The following is a 22,293-nucleotide window of genomic DNA, read 5'->3' as shown; positions in this document are numbered from 1 at the left end:
AGATAAACTTGAATCTTTGAGTTTTAGAAACTCACAACAATTGTATTTCAAACTTTTGTCACAGTGAGTGAACCTGATTTGTCATTATTTTGGTGACTGAAAATGAAATGGTTTTAATTAAAAATATTAAAATTTTAACCATCATTCACTTTCACTTGAATCACTTCAATTTTTAAATACATTCAACTCAAAGATTTAAGTTTATATAAAGAGGAAAAGTAAATTATCTTCAGAAAAGATTAGTAGTTGGTAAAAAAAAAACGTAAGACTTTGAGTTGGGCTCAAAACTAAAAAATCTATTGCAGTCTGTTGTCTTAAAGAATTTTGAGTTGTCTTAACCTTTTCAAAGACCTACAACAATGATAAAACAGCTGCACGCGGCTCCGGAGCGGCAGGCTGCAGATCCCTGCTTCAGAATGAACTGGTTTTATCTACAGAGGGTGCGGGCTCTCTTCTACAGAAGTTGCAATGTTGCACCATCATGTTTCTGCAGTAGCCCAGAACTGACAAACTAAACACTGACTCTAGATAATGGCCTCCCGCATTTTTAGCAAGTTTCACAGCCCCTGTCAGTTCTTCCAGGAGTCTGAAACCTGTGGCTCCAGAGCTGCGTGCAGCTCTTTAGCCCCTCTATAGCAGCTGCTTCTGGCTTTGGCGAAAATTATTTGGACGTGAAAACCAGTTATTTCTTTAACTAAGACAGCCTAAAGTGATGCGTACCAGTGATACTACCAATTCTACCAATACTACCAATGATACTATTTAAGGTCCTGCTTGAGTTATTGTCTTTCCAGTGAGTCCACAGCAGCATCCTGACTCTGTTTGACCTGAATGGAACTGAACCTTAACGAGTATCAGTTGTAAAACCTGTTTACTCGGTTATTTCATGTTAAAATGGCTGCTGTGAAAAAGGTCTACACTGAGAACCGACTGACAAAATCACAAAGATGATTCACAGGCATCAAGCTGCGTTGATTTTAAAAGGAGTGAAAGTAAAGATGCCAGACTGTCTGTTGGAGAAAGTCTGTTGTGTTGTTGTGTTTAATTTTGATGAACTTGTACCGAAAGCTCCTGCTGGCCTCCACGTGTCTGTTTATGTGTTCTCAAACAAAATCACAATGCAGTGAACATCAGGGAGCATCATAGATACAGAGCTATATCGTGTTTATAACTCTCAGTCAATGATGCTTGCTTGTGTTATAATATGAGCCATGATTTACTCTCACAAACAGCGAGGTGTTTACTTAAGATTACCAAGATTCACAGGCTCCATATTAAACTAAATAAACCAATGTTTGATAGAGAATTTTATCTAAAAGTCAAGATTGCTTGTTGGCAACAGCAGGAATACTTCAGGTGAGTGCAAACAAACGTGATGAAGCCTGCTACTGTTCAAATTCACGAGGAAACACTGAGTTAGAATGATCTATACTGAAGAATGAACCATTATGTCTTTGCAGAGTTATCTCTGCGTGATGATGGTCAAAAGTTGAGATAAACTTCGTACCCTACAGTGTAAACTCTGGTGAAACATTGACTGTCAGTGATTATTAGATGTGGAGTTCTGCAAAGCTACAGACTTATCATACCATTCTGGCATAAAGAGCTAAGTGACATTCTGCATCACAGATATGATGTAGGGACTATTTTTTTTCTAGATTCTACTGCATCAAGAAAATATGGTTTCGGGAAGGAGACACTGCTGTTGAGCCTGTTGCCACTTAGTCCCATTATATTGGAGAGAGGGCAGACATCTCTATGGACGAGATCTCCAAAACTCTGCAGCACCCAAACAATATAAATGGCTAAATAGCACAACAGGTCAGTGGAAAAATATGTGTATGTAAACTAGGAGTTCCGGGCTAAAAATTCACTACTTTCACCAAACTTTTAAGCTAGAGAAAAGTTAAACAACAACTTTGTCTACCTGTCCTCTTTGTATGTGTCACTTAATGTTCTCTTTCACTCCTCAGCTGCTTTTCTTCTCCTCTCCCTCATTATATTCTGCTTTTCCTTCTTCTCTCCTGCCTCATCTCCTTCTCTGTCTAATGATACGGTGAAAGCAGAGCTCATCTCATTTATTGCGGAAACCGAGGCAATCCGTGTAGTCTTCAGCAGAAATACTGCACTGTTGATGGCAAAGTTAATTTACCAAGGAACTCATGAGGTCAAAACACAGAAGCATCAGCTGTGGCTTTAAACTAGAGACAAAAACTTTGTGTGATTTATTGTGTAGGTGCAGAGAAAAGGGTCTAACCTAACCTTAAGATCCCCAGGTTTTGGTGTAAGAGGATTTCACAAAGCATAGCTGAGAGTTCAGAGGTAGGACAGAGACACAAGTCACAATCAGTTGGCTGCTGCAGGTTATGCATCATGTCGTGTCAGTGTTTCCAAAAAAAAAAAAAAAAAAAAAAAAGCCCAACACAACCGAGTATTTCAAACCATTCTGTTGATAGTTTTGGAGTTCACTCATTCTTGAGAACTGGGAGAAAAGTGTTTTTTTTGTGTGTTTTGATTATACTATTTAATTATGCTGGCAAAATATATTTTAAAAGATCAAATCGTTAGGTATTATACTTTGCAACGGGTCAATCTCCTAGTGATTAAATCAGACAGTTGATGTCTTACTGAGTTCAGAAAATGTTACATTGTTTCATTTCACAGCATAGTCATAGTGAGTAACTATTTTATTTTTTAAAGTTTCTCAGAGTTCTCACATTTTTAAACCATAATTATTATTCCCCTTTGATTTGGAAGGGCTACTTAGTTGACATGTTATGGTTGAGAAACATCTGATAGCAATATTATTGAATTAATTTGACTGAAAATAGAGAGTTTACCAGTGCTTGAGCAGTATTCTCCCCTTTTTTCAAACCAGGAAGAGAGACGGGGTCTTTAGGGTATTAGTAACGTTTTTTAAGCCTGGTTAAATCATGTTTTTGTAAAAACATGACAGAGTTGATGGAAATATGGAACACAACATTTTCATTAATAAATTGATTTTAAAATGAATAAGATTATAGTGTCACATTTTTTACCTTATTATTGTTGTTTATTACTTTATGTATTAGTGTTTGAAGGCTTTTGACACATTTTCAAACTTCTTTGAAGTTTTGAATTTTTGTCTGGATCAAAGGTGTTTTCTGGCAGAGAGCAAGTTTGGAAATGAGAAAAAATGAAAGCAAACCAAACCAATTTAATCAGTTTCATATATTTATTCAAATCCTTAAGGGATATATTTCCCCCCAAAAAATTAGAATGTTGGTATTATTATTATTATTAATAATAATAATAATAATAATAATAATAATAATAATAATAATAATCTGTAGGGCATGATTTGTTCCAGTTCTCGAGAATAGGTAAGTTGATAAAGATACACTGATATTCTTATGTCCTTCCAAATGGTCAAAATTACATTTGGAGTTCCCTAGAAAGAAAGTTTTTTTTTGTTTTTTTTGTGTTATCGTAGGCTCACCAATTTATTAATGCTAATAGTCACCTCTGGACAAGACCCTTCTTGGACCAGCAGAGAAATCTATTAGTCAAACAAGAAAGAAATGTTTTATTTCTGACAATTTCATGAGCTATATTAAATAAAATGTAGATAGAGCGGTTGATTGATGGGAAAATGATCTTCAAACTGTTTTTGAAAAGTATGTGTACAGCAAAGCAGTTGAGTGCAATTCTGAAATGTAATATTAGTAAGGCCAGTCTTTACTGGGGCCGCCATCCAAAGCAAGACCCTCAGAAATCTAAGCTGTTAAATAAACTCCTCACTAGAAATTGCAGACTATTTTAATTGGACATAGGATAAACCCCCATCTGTAACACAATGGTATAAAGAAATCTTTAGAGTGCTCAGTGCCAAAATAAAAGGAAATGATAGAAGCTTCTTGCATGTATGGGAGCTACATGTACATACATATATATATATATATATATATATATATATATATATATATATATATATATATATGTATAGAGAGATATAGCGTAACCATAGAAACTCACTACTCTGGATGTGTAAGCAGGACACAGACAGACAGACTGTCTAGGTAGGCTTACCTGTCCATGGGGTCATCTGACAGGTCATGCAATTCCAAAATGGTAAACCAAAGAGGGAAAAGAAAGAAATAGTGAGTACAATAAATATAATGAACCTTCTAAATACGATTCATATGTACAGTATATTCACAAAACAGTTGACAACTGTGAATCAACAGTCTGCTTTAGTTAAAAAGTAGTTATACTTTTAAATCCGACTGACTCATTTCCTCTGAGTCTGTGTGGTTTGATCGGGAGTGTAAAAATGCCAGAAAACTTCCATCAAAACACTGGATATTTGATAACATTATGCAAGTAGTGGTTGCATATGCAAGGAGGCGAGCGGCTGAAACAGTAATCTCACTTATCATGTGCTTCAGATCGGCAACAAGTGATCATATCACAGAGACAAAGGTCTCCGCAGACCTCTGTCTACAATTTGCACCTATGCGCCCCTTAATTGTTTCTTTCCTCTCAAGGGTCGAGTAGTTCATATAACTCACCATATATTTTATGTGTTCATCAATTTACTGCTCTGGTATGAAGACTCAATGCAATTAAATGTAACGTCTGATCAACACTGGGACATGAACCGCTTGAAGGAGAAGAAAGGATATCCGCGAGGCGCTAGGACCCAGGAGATCATCAGACCAGCAGAATGCTGTTGATAGCAGTATGCTAGCAGGGGCTAGTGTTGTGACAAGGATTCATGAACTACATTCACGACATAGATTTTAATACTTTAATTGAGGTAAGAATAAACGACACTTCCAACTACGCCGTATCTACCTAAACACTGTAACACAGTAATGTTGTCAGTAATTACACCCTGACATTAAATAGCTTGCGCTGAATCAATATTGCAATTCTTGTCTACAGCATTAGCTCGGTAGCGTTAGCTTTAGCGTTAGCTGCGAAGGCTGAACATTTCAGTAAATTTATGTTTGGTGACATAACTGCTAATAAACTAAATGTCCATCGGTTATCGATTGAACAACAATACCTGTTTGTCAACGTGACCACCAGATAGCTAAATGTGGGTCCGGTAGTTAACGTTAGCTAATTAGCTAGCAGCCCATCCCAGCTTGCACTTAGGTTAGCTAACGTTAGCTGTTAACATAATTCATGTGGCATTAATTTTAGCAAATGTCAGCTCATAATCACTCTGTCAACCTAATACCGCTTTAGCTTAATTGCCTTAGCTACGCTAATTATTTAAACGTTACCTGTAACGGGTTATTCTGCCTACCTAGACGTTTACATTCATTAGTTACTTATGTCACTTTCACTTGGCCAGATATGATCAATTGTAATAATAATAATAATAATAATAATAATAACTTTTATTTGTATAGTGAACAGTGTATAGTTAACAGAACTGTTTTCAAGCAAAGTGATTGTGTCACTCTGAGCCAGGTTCATGTGTGAAATAGTCACCAAGCCTAGATGGGTATGTTTTCCCACAGGTAACAGTTAATGATGATCTGGCCTATTAGGTCATGCAGTAAAGAGAATTATGTCCGGTGTGCCTTTGTGGTGGATTGTGCAATAGAGGAATACGCAACTGGTATTGCTCAGGGGGCAGTTAATAAACATTAATCATAATGATATTCATCAGATAAAGTGCTAAATATTAAACGGCACACAACACACATTTCTGTCCCAGCTTATTAACTAAATGAGCTTGGTGCAAGGACTTGCAGATAAAATCAGATGTTTTCTTGCATTTAGTAGCTGCAATAACTGCATTTTGGTTGTAAATGCTTGGTTAACATTTGAAAGACTTGATACATTAAGAAGCAGTTTCCATCCTGCACTCACTGAATTGTTGGAATGATTATTAATTAACTGTAATAGCATAACAAAATACTTTTATTACGAAATACCTATTTATGGAATTAGACTTATCTTCATTTCTGCATAACGTTTACTTCTTCTCGGGTTATAGTTGCCTTCTTCTGCATGGTTCACTGTCTGATTGTACTGCATGTTGCACAGTCTGTAAGGCCAACACACAAACTGGCTGGCTACTGGCTGACATATTTCTTCATAATGATGAATATAGGCACTGGAATATTTTTTGAGACAATTCCATATACATCATTGTGGTTCTGTAAATAACACAGCTGTGCAACAAGGCTGTGGCAAAAATTGTCTTGGGCAAACACACTATTCACACAGGAAATTATTTCTCATTCTTAAATATGAAATTATATATTTGTGACAGTTTTTAAAGATTTATGTCCGCAGTATGAAAAAATAATTGATCAGAGCTGCAGACAGATTGGAAACGTCTAAGAGTACTGTGAGACAGACTATCATTGGTTTTAGTCTTTATATGAGATTTGAGTATAATATGAGTATTAAACATTGTTGGCTTTAATATATTCATAGGGGAAAATAAGTCTTGGTGATGTACATTTTATTTTTATATCATTTGTGTATATCCTCACCTAGCTTGCTGTGTCTTTTTTTTCCAGACTTAGTCATGTCTCAGGTGGAGAAGAAGGCAGGGCTTCTGAGGAGGACGTCGTCCTCTAAGAAACCCTTGAAGGAGAAGGTGGTGCTGATGTATGATGAGATTTTTGCAGTGAGTATCACGATGGGAGAATGTCAGTGATGGAAAGTACAGAAAAATACAATTTTGCTCAAGTGTAAACAATGTCCTGTCTGTTTCTTTGATTTAGAAAGAAGACCCAGCCAAAAACAACCCTCGCTTCTGGGATGAGCTGTTTCTTATGAAGGTAAAGAGAAAAATACTTGACTAAGAGTGACATCATGTCGAGTAGATTAACTCATGTTCAGGTTTCAAAATTTTTACTGTGTTGTTTTGGGGTGCAAAGTGTCTGCAGTATTAGCTGCAAAGATAACTGAGACATAGGGATCATATTAGTAATACAGTTTTCCTAGGATAGTCTGCCAAACATATTGAATCTAAAAAAATATATGCAACTTGTAGTACATTTGAGAAATGAGACAATGTGAAAGAAAACTGAAATTATCATATGATAATGCGCAAAGATCTTGCCTATCTCATATGCCTATGAGTAGAAAATACAGTGAGGTGTTGTTGAATCTGAAAATGGAATCTGCACAGAAAAAATGAAACTGACACCATTCTCACTTTCAGCCTCATAATCATCACAGCACTGTATGCAGACAAAAAGAGGAAGTAGAAATGTGCACAAATCAAATATGGCCCAAACAGAAGCTGCACAGATTAGTTCACAGCGTAGGACTGTTAAAGTTGTCCCATGGTCTAATTTGCATAGACTTTGCTGTTGCAGCTGCTCTACTTCCTGAGTTTTCTAACTGGCTAACGCAGTCTTGATTTGGGCTGTACATTTTGTGCATTTTTCTTAATGGAAAGTTGAAAAATGAAAAATTGATCAGGCTAATTATTGATGATTAATGAGATATAAAATGCACATCTTTTTCTTACTTTAATTCTAGTGGCCAATTCATTTTATCAAACAATTATTTGGTTAAATCATTTAACATTAACATTCCTTCCATAAAGTTTCCATAAAGAAGAGTCAGAGGATCCCTCTGCTAACATGCTATATAGTTTGGAGATAATTCCCTTTCCAAAGCAATCATTCTTCATTTCGATTTCCAAAATGGACAATGGGGGAATTGACACACACTGATTTTGAGATGATCTAATAAAGTTTCTCACCTGTAGATATTTAAAGTGATGTTTCCTTGGGATATCATACCTGGAAATCAGCTCCTAAAATTACATAAAAAACCCACCCTCTGATCCCATGAGGTCCCCTATTGTCTTTAAACCTTTTTCGGCCCACTTCCTAAAACCAGGATCTGCAAACTGTCTTTTTCTCACAATCTTCTTTTGTTTTCTGTCCTTCCACCGTGTTTCAGGTGAACCTAGAGTACCTGGAGTCCAAGTTAGAGACTGTAGATGGGGAAGAGGTTCAGCGGATCCAGGACAACATCAACTCTCTGTTCCACCATTGTGTTCAGGCTCTGGGTGAAGAGCACCAGATCAAAGTGGTCAATGCCCTGCAGGTAAGTAAAGCCCACATCAGAAGCAGCTGATGTGTGCTGAGGAGACTATAATGTAATGAAACTATCTTGGCATGTCAGATTCATCAACTCAGTTTTGCGTCACCACTATAGTTCTAAGAAGACTTGAGGCTGGAATACATCTATGTATTATATGGAACATTTTCACAGTATACACTCTTTCAGCAACATTTGTCCTCCTCTGCCTCTGTCCCCAGACACTCTGTGCACTCTTCCGGGGGGTCCACCAGAAGAACAAGTCTGCCTCTGGCTTTGACATCATCAACATGCTCATGGGCTTTGACAAGGCTGAACAAAGGATGAAGGTGTGTGGAGAATATCCTTGAGATGGAAAGAAAGGAGTGAAATTTGTGATCTGTGTCAGGACTGTACATTAACTCTTTTTGCCCATAGCACTGGTGTTACAGTGGTTAAAAGTTTTGTTATAAAACATCTGTAACCATCTCTAAAAACCACCACAAGTAGTTTATCACAGGCCTGTGACTGTCAAAGGACATTCTTGTTGCATACAGATTACATAAATCTGACAAATAGTGTCTTTATTTGTCCATTATGGTTAATTGCAGGGGCACCTGTTGTTATACAAACAACCATATATTACACTTCTAATGAACAGTACAATCAATCTCAGTAAATTTATATCATCATACATAAAATATTATTAATATTAAACTCGTAGTGGTCATACAGTATAAATATGAACAGCATTTTTCTTCTCTTATCAGTGAGTTACACAAACAAACATGGAAGGTGTTGTAACAACTAAAAACCAGAATACATATATACACATTATCCTGTTTCTAGTAGGTTATTTGATTATTTCTCATTTCACTGTTTAAATTCTCCACCTTATTTTAGTGTTTACTCACAAACTATCTTCTTTAATTTGCTCACTTTGCCGCACCTCACCTCAGACACAAACAAGTGGCTCTGTCTCACACACACACATTTTAAAGCTGTATCTCGCAGGTGGTACAGCAGTCATTTTATTAAGCGCGCAGACTGATTTGTCTGACAGTTACAGCCTTGCATCTTCTGTTTGTGTCTCCTGCAGGACCTGATGGAGAGACTGGACAGCCTTCTTTGTGGAGATGGCTCAGAGAGTCTGAAAAGTCTTTGTCTCAAACTGCTGCTGTGTCTCGTGACGGTGAGGCAGAACAAATCAAAACATCAAGATGAACTATGACATGATAGGCTTTGGGAAACGCTTGTTGTACCGATAAAAAACATCGCAAATATGTGGAAAAATGTGTTCGCAGGTAACAGACAATATTAGTCAGAACACCATACTGGAATATGTGATGATAAACAGCATCTTTGAAGCCATTCTACAGGTAAGTGATTGGTGGAAGATTATGTCTCCTGTAATTCTGGGATTTTCATTTTATTTAAAACCATCATCTGTGTTCTCCCTCTCTCGTCTTTTCAGATTCTGTCAGATGTGTCCAGTAGAGGGCAGCATGGTTATGATGCTGTGGTTCTCCTGGCCCTGCTGGTCAACTACAGGAAATATGAGGTGTGTACATGTACTCGCATGAGACTGCTCTTGTTTTGTTGATTTAAAAAAAAGCCTTTTGAGCCTTAAGTGTCCTTCTTAAGTGTCAATGAATAGATAGCACCAGAGATCAGTCCTCCTTTCCCGCACTGTTTTGTTTATTTGTGTCGCTGTGTTGTCTCAACAGCAGATGATACAATATAAGCAGCTACTGAAGTCTGTTTTAGTTCAGGATGAACAGTACAGGTGTGTCGTCTCGAGGAAGTCTTTTCAATTCTCAGTTACAGCACACCCAGGGGAAACATGAGGGATTAATAAGAGTGTAAGATTTTGATTACTGTTTTAATTACAGATTTTCACAAAAGGAGTTTGGTGAAACTCAGACGAGTGAAATCGGTGTAGTCTGAGTCTGTGTAATTGATTCATCAGTAATAATTAATAAGACACAAAAAACATGTTTTTTCTCATTTCAGTCTTTTTTCTTGTTTTGTTTCTTAATCTAAATTTAAGCTTACTTATTCAACAAATGCCTCTGCCAGGCAAAACAGTGTTGATTGATGCGCAGTTACTACTATTTCTAGTATCTATCAGTTAATTATTGATTAATACACTTTTAATCGGTTACATTTTTAATGGCCATTCATCAGTTAATGATTAATCGTTAACATCCCTAGTGTCCACATACATTTCCACCAGCTGTACAAAAAACCTTGGCTTTACTTGGGTTATATCAAAGAAATTCTTGTTCTATGAATACATAAGGGATGTTCTTTTTAGTAAAATGTCCTCCTTTGATTTATTTTGGCTGGATGAATATGAAAAAATTGTTATACTTAAGGAAGGGAACCTAGAATAGATTTGATTTGCCAACCTTGGGAGAGAGCAGAATATTTTGAGACCGAGCTGTTAAATATCTTAATATTGTAATGAAATGTCTGACCACTGCAGCTGTATTTTTAGTATCTTGTGAACCCACGAGGATTGGGAGCTTTGTGTGCATGTTATGAAAATAAAAGAAAATCAGTCTATCAAATGTCCTACGTTTGATGGCAGAGGAGCAAACATGCTCTCAGAAATGAATTCCAATAACTTCCCTCTCCAGTTATTTCCTGGAAGGATAAGAGAAGCAGTGTGGGAGGGGATAAAAGGATGAGCAATAAGGTTTTGGATGTCCCCTCATATGTAAGCAAAGCAGGCAACAGCACAAGGAGCCGCCTTTGCATTTCCTCCAGTGAAATGTGTACTCAGAAATTTGTAAGACATGGCTAATGTCTGCTGCAACATTCTGCATTTTAGATGTGGCTCCAACATGAAAAATACTCCAAGAAGTCAAACTAGATACGGAGTCTTCTGATGACCCTGAATCACACAGACTTTGCTTTCATGTTTGTTCCAAACAAGGCTGATGTTTTTTAGTTTTTAGACCCTCTGCCTGATCTGTTTTCTGTTGTTACTGTATGTATAATAGATGAACCTAAGCAAGGGGACAGGTATTTGTGTCAAATGTTTAATGCCCTCTAACTTCACTGTTTTTTGTCTGTTTGTTAGTCTGTGAATCCATACATCGTGAAGCTCTCCATTGTGGATGATGAGCCAACGCTGGATGTAAGTATGTCGTCCCCAACTGTGTGTTCTTAGCTGCAGAATAACAAGTAGCCAGTGTGACGTAGACATTGGCCTTCACATCAGGCAGATTATCAAAGGTTTGACTTAATTTCTGGTTGTTTTTCTTTTCCAGGGAATGGGTATGGTTGTCCACCAAGCTCTGACAGAATATAACCGGTGAGATCTAAAGCTGTCCACGTGTCATAATCATGTTTTTAATGATGTGTTGCGTGATGTGCTGAGGCCAACAGCGTCATCAGTTTAGTTTGATGTCCCCCACAAGTGTTCTATTTCTATTCTCCTGAAAAAAAATGTCCCTTTATACTTGTAGTTATTTATATCTGACAGTTTTCTTTGGCACTCCGTAATGTTTTTTTAGATGAGGCCAGGCTTGGAAAATTAAAATGCTGTTTGTGAAGGAGGTCTTGTCTGTCTGCGTGCATAGACAGACACATCAAAGTGATGGATAACGGCTCCATACAGTTCATTGTTTTTGTGTATAAACTGAATGCCCCTTCGATAATAAATTTCAGGGAGTAGAAGGAGATGTTAGGGTAATGTGTGTTAGGTTACAAGTGCTGTGCTTGAGTGAAAAAAATATCTCTGCCTCGGCTGCTGTGTGGCCTTTCTTGTCTTCACTTTATTTGTCACTCTCTTCACTTCTTCATCTTCATCTTCATCTTTTTCTCTTGTATTTCTTTTTCCTTTCAGGCAGTACAAAGACAAGGAGGAAGAGAACCAAGGTGGCTTCTTCTCTACCCTCACTAGTATGGTAGGTATCTTATTCTTCATATTTTTGCAGTTGGTCCGTTTTAATTAGATAGCTATCTTCCATCAGGATGTGTTAGGACTTCAAAGACTTTGATCTGCAACTCCACATTGGGGCAGCTGCTTTTTTCACCACTCATAGCTTTATCGTTCTTCTGTCCACAGGTGGGCAGCATGTTTATTGCAGATGCTGATGAGAAACTCTCTGTACAGTAAGTGCAAAGTGGTTTACCCATCAATCAAATTTAATTGTGTTGTTCTACATGTTCAGTGAAAGAATCTGTTACAACTGCATTGTTTTGGCTCATCCTCTGTTTTGTCATGTGTAAAATAGCTGCAGCAATCAGTCATTTAATTGGTCAGTCGATAGAATAATTAAAAAAAAGCTTTTCTTTGTCATTTATGGTCATAAATGAAGAGTCTTTGTGTTTTGGACTGTTGGGTGGACAAAAGAAGCAATTTGAAGGCATCGCTATGGGAAATTGTGTTTTACACGATTTTTGAAAATATTATAGACAAAACTAATCATGAAATCATGAAAAAGTTTTCCTTCCTCAATGCAGATTAATTGATAATGAAGATATCCATTGACATTTAGGTTGCAGTGGTGTGTATATAGAGTACATTACATAGAGTACTTTAGAGGACAGTTCACCCTAAAATCAAAAATACATACTGTTCCTCTTACCTGTAGTTTATCCATCTAGACAGTTTTGGTGTGAGATTCAGAGTTCTGAAGATAACAGCCACAGAGATGTCTGCCCTCTCTCAAATAGAGTGAAACTAGATGGCACTCAGCCTGTGGTGCATATATACTGTTGAATTTATAAAAAGTACTTTTTGGCACTTTGAGCACCACAAGCCAAGCGGCATCGTGTTTCACTCTATTTAAGAGAGGGCAGACATCTCTGTGGCTGATATCTTCAGAACTCTGAATCTCAAATCAAAACTGTCTAGATGGATAAAGAGCACTACAGGTAATCGGAAAAGTATGTATTTTTGATTTTACGGTGAACTGTCCCTTTTAAACATTTCTCAGGTAAAATTGAAGATATCTTCATACTTTGATTCCACATTTGATTATTACTCTTAATATCGACAGTGGGAAATAAGTTTTTAAACTCATATGTAAATCTTGTTTTTGAGGAATACATGAAGCTACCACAATGATTTTTTTTTTAACTTGTTATGAAACAGTCTCAATTTAATAGGGATGCCTCTACATGAACTAGATAAGCAAACAAGACAATCACAGTTAAGATTGACTATTTATATGTAGTTAATCTTAATGGCTGCCACTGGGTCAGATTCTCCTTGAAATCAGATGGAACAAACCTGTATTTACATTTTTTCAGACAAGGTTATAGTGAGCATATGTTCATTAAAAATAGAAGGGGTAGATTTTTATTTAGATAATTTTATTTTTGATGTTGTATTTTGTGGTTAAAAGGGGTGAAAACACTGCCACTGTTGTCCATGAGGGTCTCAAAATCAACAAAATATGAAAGCTTTAGCTGCTACAGCACCAACTCAAAGTTGATTGGCTCATGGTTCAACTTCATGATGTTTGGGGGCAACATTTCATTGCTTATGAGTTGTGACAATTCTCCCATTTATTAAGCCAAATAGACCATTTACAAAGCCCCTGGATCATTTGGAAGATTTTCTTGTTGATCATCCAGGTCTTTAGATTTTATTAGATGAATTTTAGAATGACTGAAAACATTGAGGCAGGGCACAAAGTAACCAACAGCCAAATGTTGGTAAGATAGATGCAAGTGGCTGGTAGATTTACTCACCAGCCAAAAAAACAATGGTAATCTGTTGAGTTTTAACATTCATTGTGTGTTTGGCTGGTGGACAAAAAAATTAATTTTATTCCCTGAATTGCGGTGACAGTAATAAAAAATGCAGCCAATTATTTGTGTCTGTGAACAAAGTTTACTGTTGCTTTACATTTGTAATGTCAACTCATTTATCAACATTAAAATGTTATGTAATATAAAATGTAATTGTGCAGCAGTTAATGATAGAGAAAATGAAAAAAGTGACCTGCTGATACATGAAGTGATTGTTAATAAACCAGACTGCTCCTCTACTTCTACTACTTCTTGAACTTGACTGGATGAAAGACTGAAGCTTTTTTCTGCCCACTATGATGTTACATGAAGATTTTACTTGTTAAATCAACAAGCTGATTCTGACCACTAACTTGTCTTTCTTCTTAAGGACAAATGAGGCGATTCTGCTGGCACTCTATGAGGCTGTGCACCTTAACCGCAACTTCATCACTGTATTAGCACAGGTAAGATTGATGACTTTGTCTGCTAGTGTACGTGTGGCCCTACTGGGGCTAATTTTCTCCTTATTATTTCCGTCATTTTTATTGCATAGAAGCCTCCATACCTGCATAGTCATTCAAAACAAAGCTTGCAGGCAGGTTAAGGCTCTGAGTAGTCTGAAAACCACAATAGGACAAGTCATCAGTTACAAGAACACTCTGAAAAATGAGAATTTCATGACAATTCAGGGACATCCATACTTTATTGTTGGTTAACACATTTCTCAAAGCTTCTTTGCTCCTTCATGGAAAATTCAGCACTTTTATGTGCATGTCTAATCATTGTTTATGGTAAATGTAGTCACTTGAAGCGATCAGTTCTTCAGTGTCTATATTTGCTGAGAAAGCTGAGTTCTCCTGCTGCAAAATCTGTTGTTCTTCGTCGTCCAGTGAAATCACTGGAAGATTTCTACAAGCTGTTACAGCTTGGATTTCTACTCTCCTCCTCTCGGTAGCCATTTGGTGTGCTAGATGAGAATTTTTGTCACCTAATGCTATGTTTTGACGAACAAAGTAAAAGCTAAAGGCTCGGGTGGTTCTAACATGACAACGTGGGTGTGGGCATCAGAAGCTTGCTCACAATGCATCCTGGTAGATGTAGGCACTGCAGCATGACTTAGTGATCCAGAAAACTTTGGTTTCTCATATAATAATATATTATTTTATGTATATCACACACTAAGCAATTTATTGCTTCAACACTGATTGGACATCTACATGAAAAGTGTCTCTATAAAACCCTAATTTCTTGTTTCTTCTTCTCTTCTACACTGGTAAAAGGTTTTCTGTTCCTTTGCCCTCTAATCTTCTGCCAGTCATGGCATCTGTGATGTGATTTGATGTATAATAACGAAGGACAAAACTAGAAAACAGTTGTTAGAATAGAGGAGACAGACATGATCTCTTTTCTGGCTCTAATGGGTCGTTTGCTCTGTTGAAATACAGTAATGTTGCACTGCTGTTAGTATGTAATTGATGAAGTTTTACCTAGGTTCTAACCTGAGCCAGGCCAAGCAAAGATGATAGCAATCATATCACATGCATGCAGCTGTGTGTAGCTTCTAACAAAGGAATATGCATTTTTTTTTACATATAGGATTGGTACTTGTTATTAGCCACTACTCAAAAGTTCAGGTAACAGAATCAAATCTGGATAGAAAAAATGGCATTGCTGCACTAGATGGGACAATCACTTCCATCATTCAGTTAAAATTGTTTCTTTTATTTTGTTATTCCCTGTGGAGACACTCAAATTCAGTGTTTGAGCTGCTCTAACTCACTAACTGAATTGTGTGGATGCATCAAATGCAGTTACAGCCATTAAAAAGTACCTCCAGACTAACTTCCGCTCTGAGGCCACTAAGCGGCCGTACTGCTTTTTGCGATGTTGTAATTGGTTACAAACCCCAAGATAAATTAGCAGCAGTGATTAATGTACCATTTTATGGAAATGTTTTTGCACTAAAGAAGTAAACACTGCTCTTTAGTCTCCAATAAAAGGCCTCCTGTACCCTTCTCTCAGTCCTCATCTGAATCTCCTGCTCAGTCTGTGCTGTTGTATTTTTTTTTTTTATATTGCAGGACACAAGGCGCAGCTATTCAATATTAATGACATTTCATGTGTTTTATGTCTTTCAACAGAGCCACCCTGAGATTGACATTGCAGCTACGCCTACCACCCCGACTCCAACCACACCTACAACACCACTTGGTACAACACCTCCCTCCCTAGACAGTAAGTCATACACTTTTTCTTATGTTTGATGTGGGGAGACATGGACTGACGAGCTCTCTGACATCGACCACTGGTCTCTGAAGGGAAGTGCTCAGATCTGTTTAGGGTCTTCTTTTCACTGCCTTTCTGAGCCTCATTTTCTGCAGAAGATTTGAAGTGAAGTTAGTCCCAACTTTCAGGGTTGTAGACTAATCAGTGTAGTAAAAGTTCAACATTAAGGTCTAAGTCTTTATGTTGAAGAATGTAGTTTAAGGTTATGATCTCAATCACACCACTTTTATCTGAAGTCAAAATTGTTAAAACTGTATCTAGTATCACAAATTCTATTATTCATGGCACTCCTGACTTTGTTGCTTTTCTAGAAAGAAACCGTTTCTTGCCATTGACTTCAACAGTTTGTTAAATTTTTTTGTGAGGTATTGTCAAGTGTTTGCTTTAGAAACTTCTAGTCTCAAATACCGGCTTAAATATTCAGCTAGTATTTTCCACATCAAAGGACAGCAGAGCTTACAGGGCAGACCAGTTTTAACCTTGTCTTGTCAGTTCTTTGTGTTCACACATGTTTTATACTACAACCTCCACCTTTGAAACTTGAACTGAACTGAAAATATTGATCCTAAAGCTTTTTGGCATCAGGGGTTTCTGCCTCTTTGCCTCAGTTTAATCTCAACAGTGTTTTTTTTTTCTATCCATTTCTCAAAACTCTCCCTTTCGCTCACTTCTGCTTTGAACAGACACACTCAGACAAACAGAAGCACACACACCAGCAGCCTTTTCAAATATTCAATAGATTTTAAAGATTATCTGATAGAAGACAGACACTCATACGCAATAAACGGCACTTCTAATGGGGGTTTATTTCGTCTTAATAATCCGATTATTACACCATCCCAAGGACTTATTATTATCTCTTTAAACTTGAGTGCATGGCTGTCACTTCAGCTTTCATGGACGGTGAATGTTGTTCAGAATCAGGTCATTTAGCATGCGCACACGCTGTAACTGTTAAAAGGTGCATGTTTCTATCTCTGACTAGCTTGCCCTCCATTGCATCAAGCCTAAGAGCCATTTTCTGTATAAAATATTAACCTCCAGCTTCAGATTCAGATGAATGTTTCACATGCAGCGTGCATTATGCCATGTCATGGGAGCTTCGGCACTTAGACGACCCTCCACTCAGACCAGAAATAATTGCACACATGTGCCCGCAGTCACATGTCAGGAATGAACTCTCTCCTTCCACGGTATAGCCCCCTGTGACGATATGTATCTTGACAGTGTGAAATCTTCCTTTTGGGCCTGCAGTGATCTGAAGAAGAAGGAGACAAATGAGGGTTTGGGCGGAAGGTGGAGGATAGAAATGACCACCTCATCATTTATCCATGAAACAAGCTGTATGTTTCAGCAAGCAGAGATTTTTAAATGGATGAAGATGCCTGTCTAGACAGCGCAGTAAGCTACAGTAGCTACAGTAATGGGACATCACTTTTTGTAATGCTGTTATTTGCCTGAATGAGCACTCCGTCTGCCCAAACGAGGCCAACAGCTCTTTTTATTCCAGCAGACAGGCTCTGGTTTTTGGGATGTCATTATTTATGGAATAATTGACTTAGAACAGACTGTACAGTCTTGTGACTTAAAGTTTCAGTTTTCTTAATAGACCTGTTTCACAGCAGCCATTTTGACAGGACAAACACAGGTGTTACCAACAATACTAATTAAAGTTCCGCTCCAATCAGGTCAAACAGAGTTACACTGTTTCCTAACTGGAAGTGATGTGAGCGAGCAAACACCAGAATGTTTCACTGTTTCCCAATGAGTATGTCCGAACCTTCTCCGTGCTTTTGCAAACAGGCTCAGTGAGGTGTCGCGTCTATTTTATCAAAGTTTCGCACATTCGTTTCACCTTCAACCTATTTACTTTGGTCAAACTTACACTGATGTGCTCAACGTTTCTGTTTCCCCTCATTAAAGCAGGCTGTAGGGACGATGAGAAGCTAATTAACAAGGCAGGAGCGTATGATGTGCACGACCTTGTAAAATGACAATAACAAGTGACATTGAGTCCTACACTCTAAATTAATCAGCTGTTTACAAGTGTTGGTTGTCTGTCAATGTAATGTTTGGCCTGTTAACCTGAAAACAAAAGCTCATTGCTATGAAAATACACACTCTGGAGTTTAAGTGACTACCTGACAGACCCCAGTTTAACCATTATAAACATGTATGCCTGCAACTAAATTTTTAATGATTTCTTATTACTCATAAATGGACTCATTTGGTGAACATTCAACATTAATTTGAGCTCTAATGAACGTGAAATGAGCAAACAAAAACGGTTATTCTGGCCTGGAATAGAAATTTCAAAGGGGGTCACCACGTCTGTAGCATTGTTATCAGAGTAATATTTCAACTTAACATGTTTCTTTTATCTCTTATGACATATCATGGTCATTTCATTATTTATTTCAGTAAATATGTTACAGATTTCTCTTTTAACTTACTCATCTGCAGAAGGAGAAATCACAAGCAACATTACTGCACATCCCTCGTGTTATGTGTGGACAATTTTCACCCTTCATCCACTCTAGTTCACTTCCTTGCCATATGTTCAGGAAGCAAAGTCAGGGTGCTTCTCTGGTACACTGGAAAGACTCTGCTACACTACATGGAATGGGACCTTAATTAGTGTTATTGATTACACCTGTGTTTATCTGACTATTTCATATGGCTGCCATGAAAAATGTCTATTATGTTCTGTCTGCATGTTGAGTTCATATACAGTATGTACTCTTTTTCCATAATAATTAGAAAAAGTATGCAGTGATTTGTGTTTGATTGATGATTTATTCGTACGTCTGCTGTGTAGTGATGAACAACCCCGAGCTGCCGCTGGATCCCAACCTGCAGACGAGCAACCTTCTCATCACCTTCCTCAAGTACGCCTCCATTGTGATGCAGGATACTAAAGGTAAAAAGAAACCTTCTTGCCCTCTTCCACTTTGTCTCTGTCACTCCACCTCCCTATAATTCCTCATTCTTTCACTTTTTCTTGTCCTCAAGTGTCCTCACGTAGCTCTGTTAGACAGCAGTGGCAAATAAATGCTGTTCTCTTCAATCCCACAATTGTTATCACACATAATAACATTCATTTGTTTCAGTCACCTCCTCCACTCTCCTCCCAAAACACCAGAGAAAAGAAAAACTGTCTCACCCTCTGTTTTCTCACTACCTGTTAACAGTCTCACATTTATGTGTTTATAGATGAGCATCGACTCAACAGTGCCAGACTGTGCCTAATCATCCTCACCTGCATAGCAGAGGTAGGTAGCAGCTACACTGCTGCAACATTTGTGCCTTCCACAGATTGTCTTTGTTCTGACTTGACCTCTGTATGTGATAGGACCAGTATGCTGATGCCTTTCTTCATGATGACAACATGAATTTCAGAGTCAATCTCCACAGAATGGTGAGTGTCTGGTTGTGAGTGAGCACCGAAATGATACAACAAATAAAAAGTTATAATTGTGTTTAGTCAGGACAGTGTCTGATGTTATCAGGTATTTTTCCATCCCTAGCAGTTATTAAAACTGATACCAGCCAATGGTAGTATGCAGATACACTTGTCTATCTCTAACTCTAGCCTGTGCAGCACAATTTATTTCTTTATATTTACATACTCTCTGTATATTTCTGTTATTTCTTAGCCCATGAGGCACAGAAAAAAAGCTGTGGACAAGAACATCCCTTCCCGGCCACTGGTGTGTGCTGTTCTAGGTATGAGGAACATTTATAACTCTTTATTATTTTTACTGTGGACTGGCAGTGACTTTGTTAGCTGTAACTTCTCATATATCCTCTGAGTCTCTCATGTTATCAGCTACAGACTAGCTCTGTTTCTGACTTTACTTTGTTTACCTTTTTTTATTGTAATGATTAGAAATTGTGACACAGTATAAATTGCTTTCAAGATCCAGTGCATTGGCAGAACATGGTAAAAATAGAATGTAATATTATAAATATGCTTTAGTGTTAAAACTGTAATCTCCCGAAATTAAGAGTTGTGTTTTGTTACTTTAGAATGAGCCGTTTTTATCCACAGAGAGCACAGGTTCTCTTCCATTGCGTGCACCATTTTGCACCACCATGTTTCTACAGTAGCCCAGAACAGACAAACCAAACACTGGCTCTGGATAGGAAGGGCTTTTCATGTTTTTTGCAAGTTTTGCGGCCCCCATAGTTTCTCACATGCTTGAAAGGGGAGGATGAGGCAAAGTGTTTGCAATCTGCGATGTCACCGCTAGATGCCACTGAATCCTACATGTTAGTCCTTTAAGTTAAGCTGTTACTCTGTAATGTGCCTGCTTGTAATGTTACATGCAACATAACAAGCTAAGGCAGATTATTTAATTTGCATGTTTCATCAGTGATTTAGGATTTTTTGTTGTAGGCAGCGACACTCTGAAGATGTAATTGTGAACATGCTTCTCTTTTTTTGGACTTTCTCTGTTAGAAATGTATTGGCAGCACTCTGGTCATGGCTTCTATGCATCTATGATGTCTTGTAGTCCTAATGCAGACAAGGCATAGTTGGACACAATAAAATACCCATTCATTCATTTTTAAAAAACTCTGCCTTCTAATTTTTTGATACATATAGGTCACTTTTTATTGACATTTCCAGTTGGTTGGAGCTGTTGTTCCCAGCACATTTTTTCCTTGGTAGCTTTGGTTGTTTTTGCTTTACTTGTTCCATTTCTGCCCACCTTGATGTTACATTATTGCAGCCAATAACATTTAAGGTGAAGGATTTCTGTAATTTGTGTACTTTCTGGTTATATCATTCTAACAGTTATTTTTTCTCCTTTTGTCTGAACCCCTTTGTCTAGATCTGATGGTGGAGTTTATTGTCACTCATATGATGAAGGATTTCCCCATGGATTTATACTTGTGAGAACACATGCATATCACACGCACACATCTCTATTCTCATCCGTCAGCAACCTCCGTCACCACAGTTGTATGGGTTTATTTCTTGTGCAGGCGCTGTGTGCAGATCATTCACAAACTCCTGTGCTACCAGAAGAAGTGCAGAATCAGGTTACACTACACATGGAGAGAGCTTTGGTCAGGTAAAGATACCAAACATCCTCTTTTCACTTTGATCATAATTATAGACAAGAGAGGAACTTAACCCAGAGGACCAAGAACCTTTTTCCAAGAACTTAACCTGCATTTCCACCAGAAGAACCAGAGATTAAAATTAGTTCCTGTGCAACAATTCCTAGTGGCAAAAATGTCCCTGCCACAGGTGTATCACAGCAACTACAACTTGTGTACGGTTTAATTCCCAAAACAAGGAGATACTTGAATATTCATATTAAGGCAAGAGGTGAACATTTCTCCTTATTTGTCATTGTTAAAAACAAAGTTTTGGTTTGTTGGCTTACAGATTTGACTTAAGCGATGAGAGGACAAAGAGGTGAAATAAAACAACAAGTTTGATGGTTGTCAGCAGTTTTGTCATTTTGGCATGGTGGAGGGGTCTGAAAACTACAATACCCATGATCCTCAGCCAAGATAGGAAGCCAGTCAGAGGCATGAATCAGAGTGGTATCAACTTTAAAACATGTTGAATTTATAAACAAAATGTAAATACAAAAGTGACTTGATTTAAGCTGTGGAAGTTTGGTGATTAGATGATATGCTTGTTGGGACTGATAGTAACTTCTCCTTCCTAAGTTTTTCTATCCACAGGGTTGCACCTATTGAAATTACCAAATATTTTGTAAAAGGTTTTAATCTTTTCAAGATTTAGCCTTGACATTTTGTACAGGAACAGAACTTCCACTTTTGGAACCAGCAACACCTGAAGTAGCTACTCACACTCACTCTCTATAACTTAAAGCAACGGGCCTTATTTCAAGATATACTGTACATGGTAGTTGTAACTGTATCTTTATGTGAAACCAGTAGCATGAGCACAACTCTCCCTACATGTTTGCAACTGCGCAGCACTCACTTCTTCGTCAAATAGACTTTTGAGACTGGCAGAGATGGAAATGACAGCAGCTGATGTCTCCCCTCCTGTCCTTGTCTGTCATTAAACTCCTACTTAATAGCAAGTATAAAAGTAAATGGGCACAAGTTTGAGGACAGTATGATAGTTTGTATTGACAACACATATGCGTCACTTTAAAAGTGTTTTTTTTTTGCTATGTGCCACTGCAAGAGTTGTGTAAATAGCTACAGCTT

The 22,293-nt window shown here is 37.7% G+C and overlaps 1 protein-coding gene across 1 annotated transcript in view; it reads left to right on the top strand.

Annotated features, from left to right (window-relative positions):
- Positions 1–4,638: 4,638 nt before the first annotated feature.
- armh3 (armadillo like helical domain containing 3) overlaps positions 4,639–22,293 on the top strand; it is a 32,057-nt gene continuing 14,402 nt past the window's right edge. The window contains exons 1-20 of the mRNA XM_084715977.1: positions 4,639–4,798; positions 6,528–6,637; positions 6,735–6,791; positions 7,930–8,076; positions 8,292–8,399; positions 9,149–9,241; positions 9,354–9,428; positions 9,524–9,610; positions 11,138–11,194; positions 11,328–11,371; positions 11,906–11,966; positions 12,128–12,174; positions 14,192–14,267; positions 15,945–16,038; positions 18,908–19,009; positions 19,303–19,361; positions 19,442–19,507; positions 19,746–19,815; positions 20,928–20,988; positions 21,082–21,170. Of these exons, the coding sequence (XP_084572103.1) occupies positions 6,536–6,637; positions 6,735–6,791; positions 7,930–8,076; positions 8,292–8,399; positions 9,149–9,241; positions 9,354–9,428; positions 9,524–9,610; positions 11,138–11,194; positions 11,328–11,371; positions 11,906–11,966; positions 12,128–12,174; positions 14,192–14,267; positions 15,945–16,038; positions 18,908–19,009; positions 19,303–19,361; positions 19,442–19,507; positions 19,746–19,815; positions 20,928–20,988; positions 21,082–21,170 (1,495 nt within the window). The 5' untranslated portion in view covers positions 4,639–4,798; positions 6,528–6,535. The remainder of the gene's footprint in view (positions 4,799–6,527; positions 6,638–6,734; positions 6,792–7,929; positions 8,077–8,291; positions 8,400–9,148; positions 9,242–9,353; positions 9,429–9,523; positions 9,611–11,137; positions 11,195–11,327; positions 11,372–11,905; positions 11,967–12,127; positions 12,175–14,191; positions 14,268–15,944; positions 16,039–18,907; positions 19,010–19,302; positions 19,362–19,441; positions 19,508–19,745; positions 19,816–20,927; positions 20,989–21,081; positions 21,171–22,293) is intronic.

The sequence above is a fragment of the Lutjanus erythropterus genome, chromosome 3 (genome assembly GCF_056507025.1).
Source record: "Lutjanus erythropterus isolate fLutEry1 chromosome 3, fLutEry1.hap2, whole genome shotgun sequence".
NCBI classification, from domain to species: domain Eukaryota; kingdom Metazoa; phylum Chordata; class Actinopteri; order Lutjaniformes; family Lutjanidae; genus Lutjanus; species Lutjanus erythropterus.
Note: the sequence above shows the minus strand (reverse complement) of the source record. Positions and strands in the feature narration are given on the sequence as shown.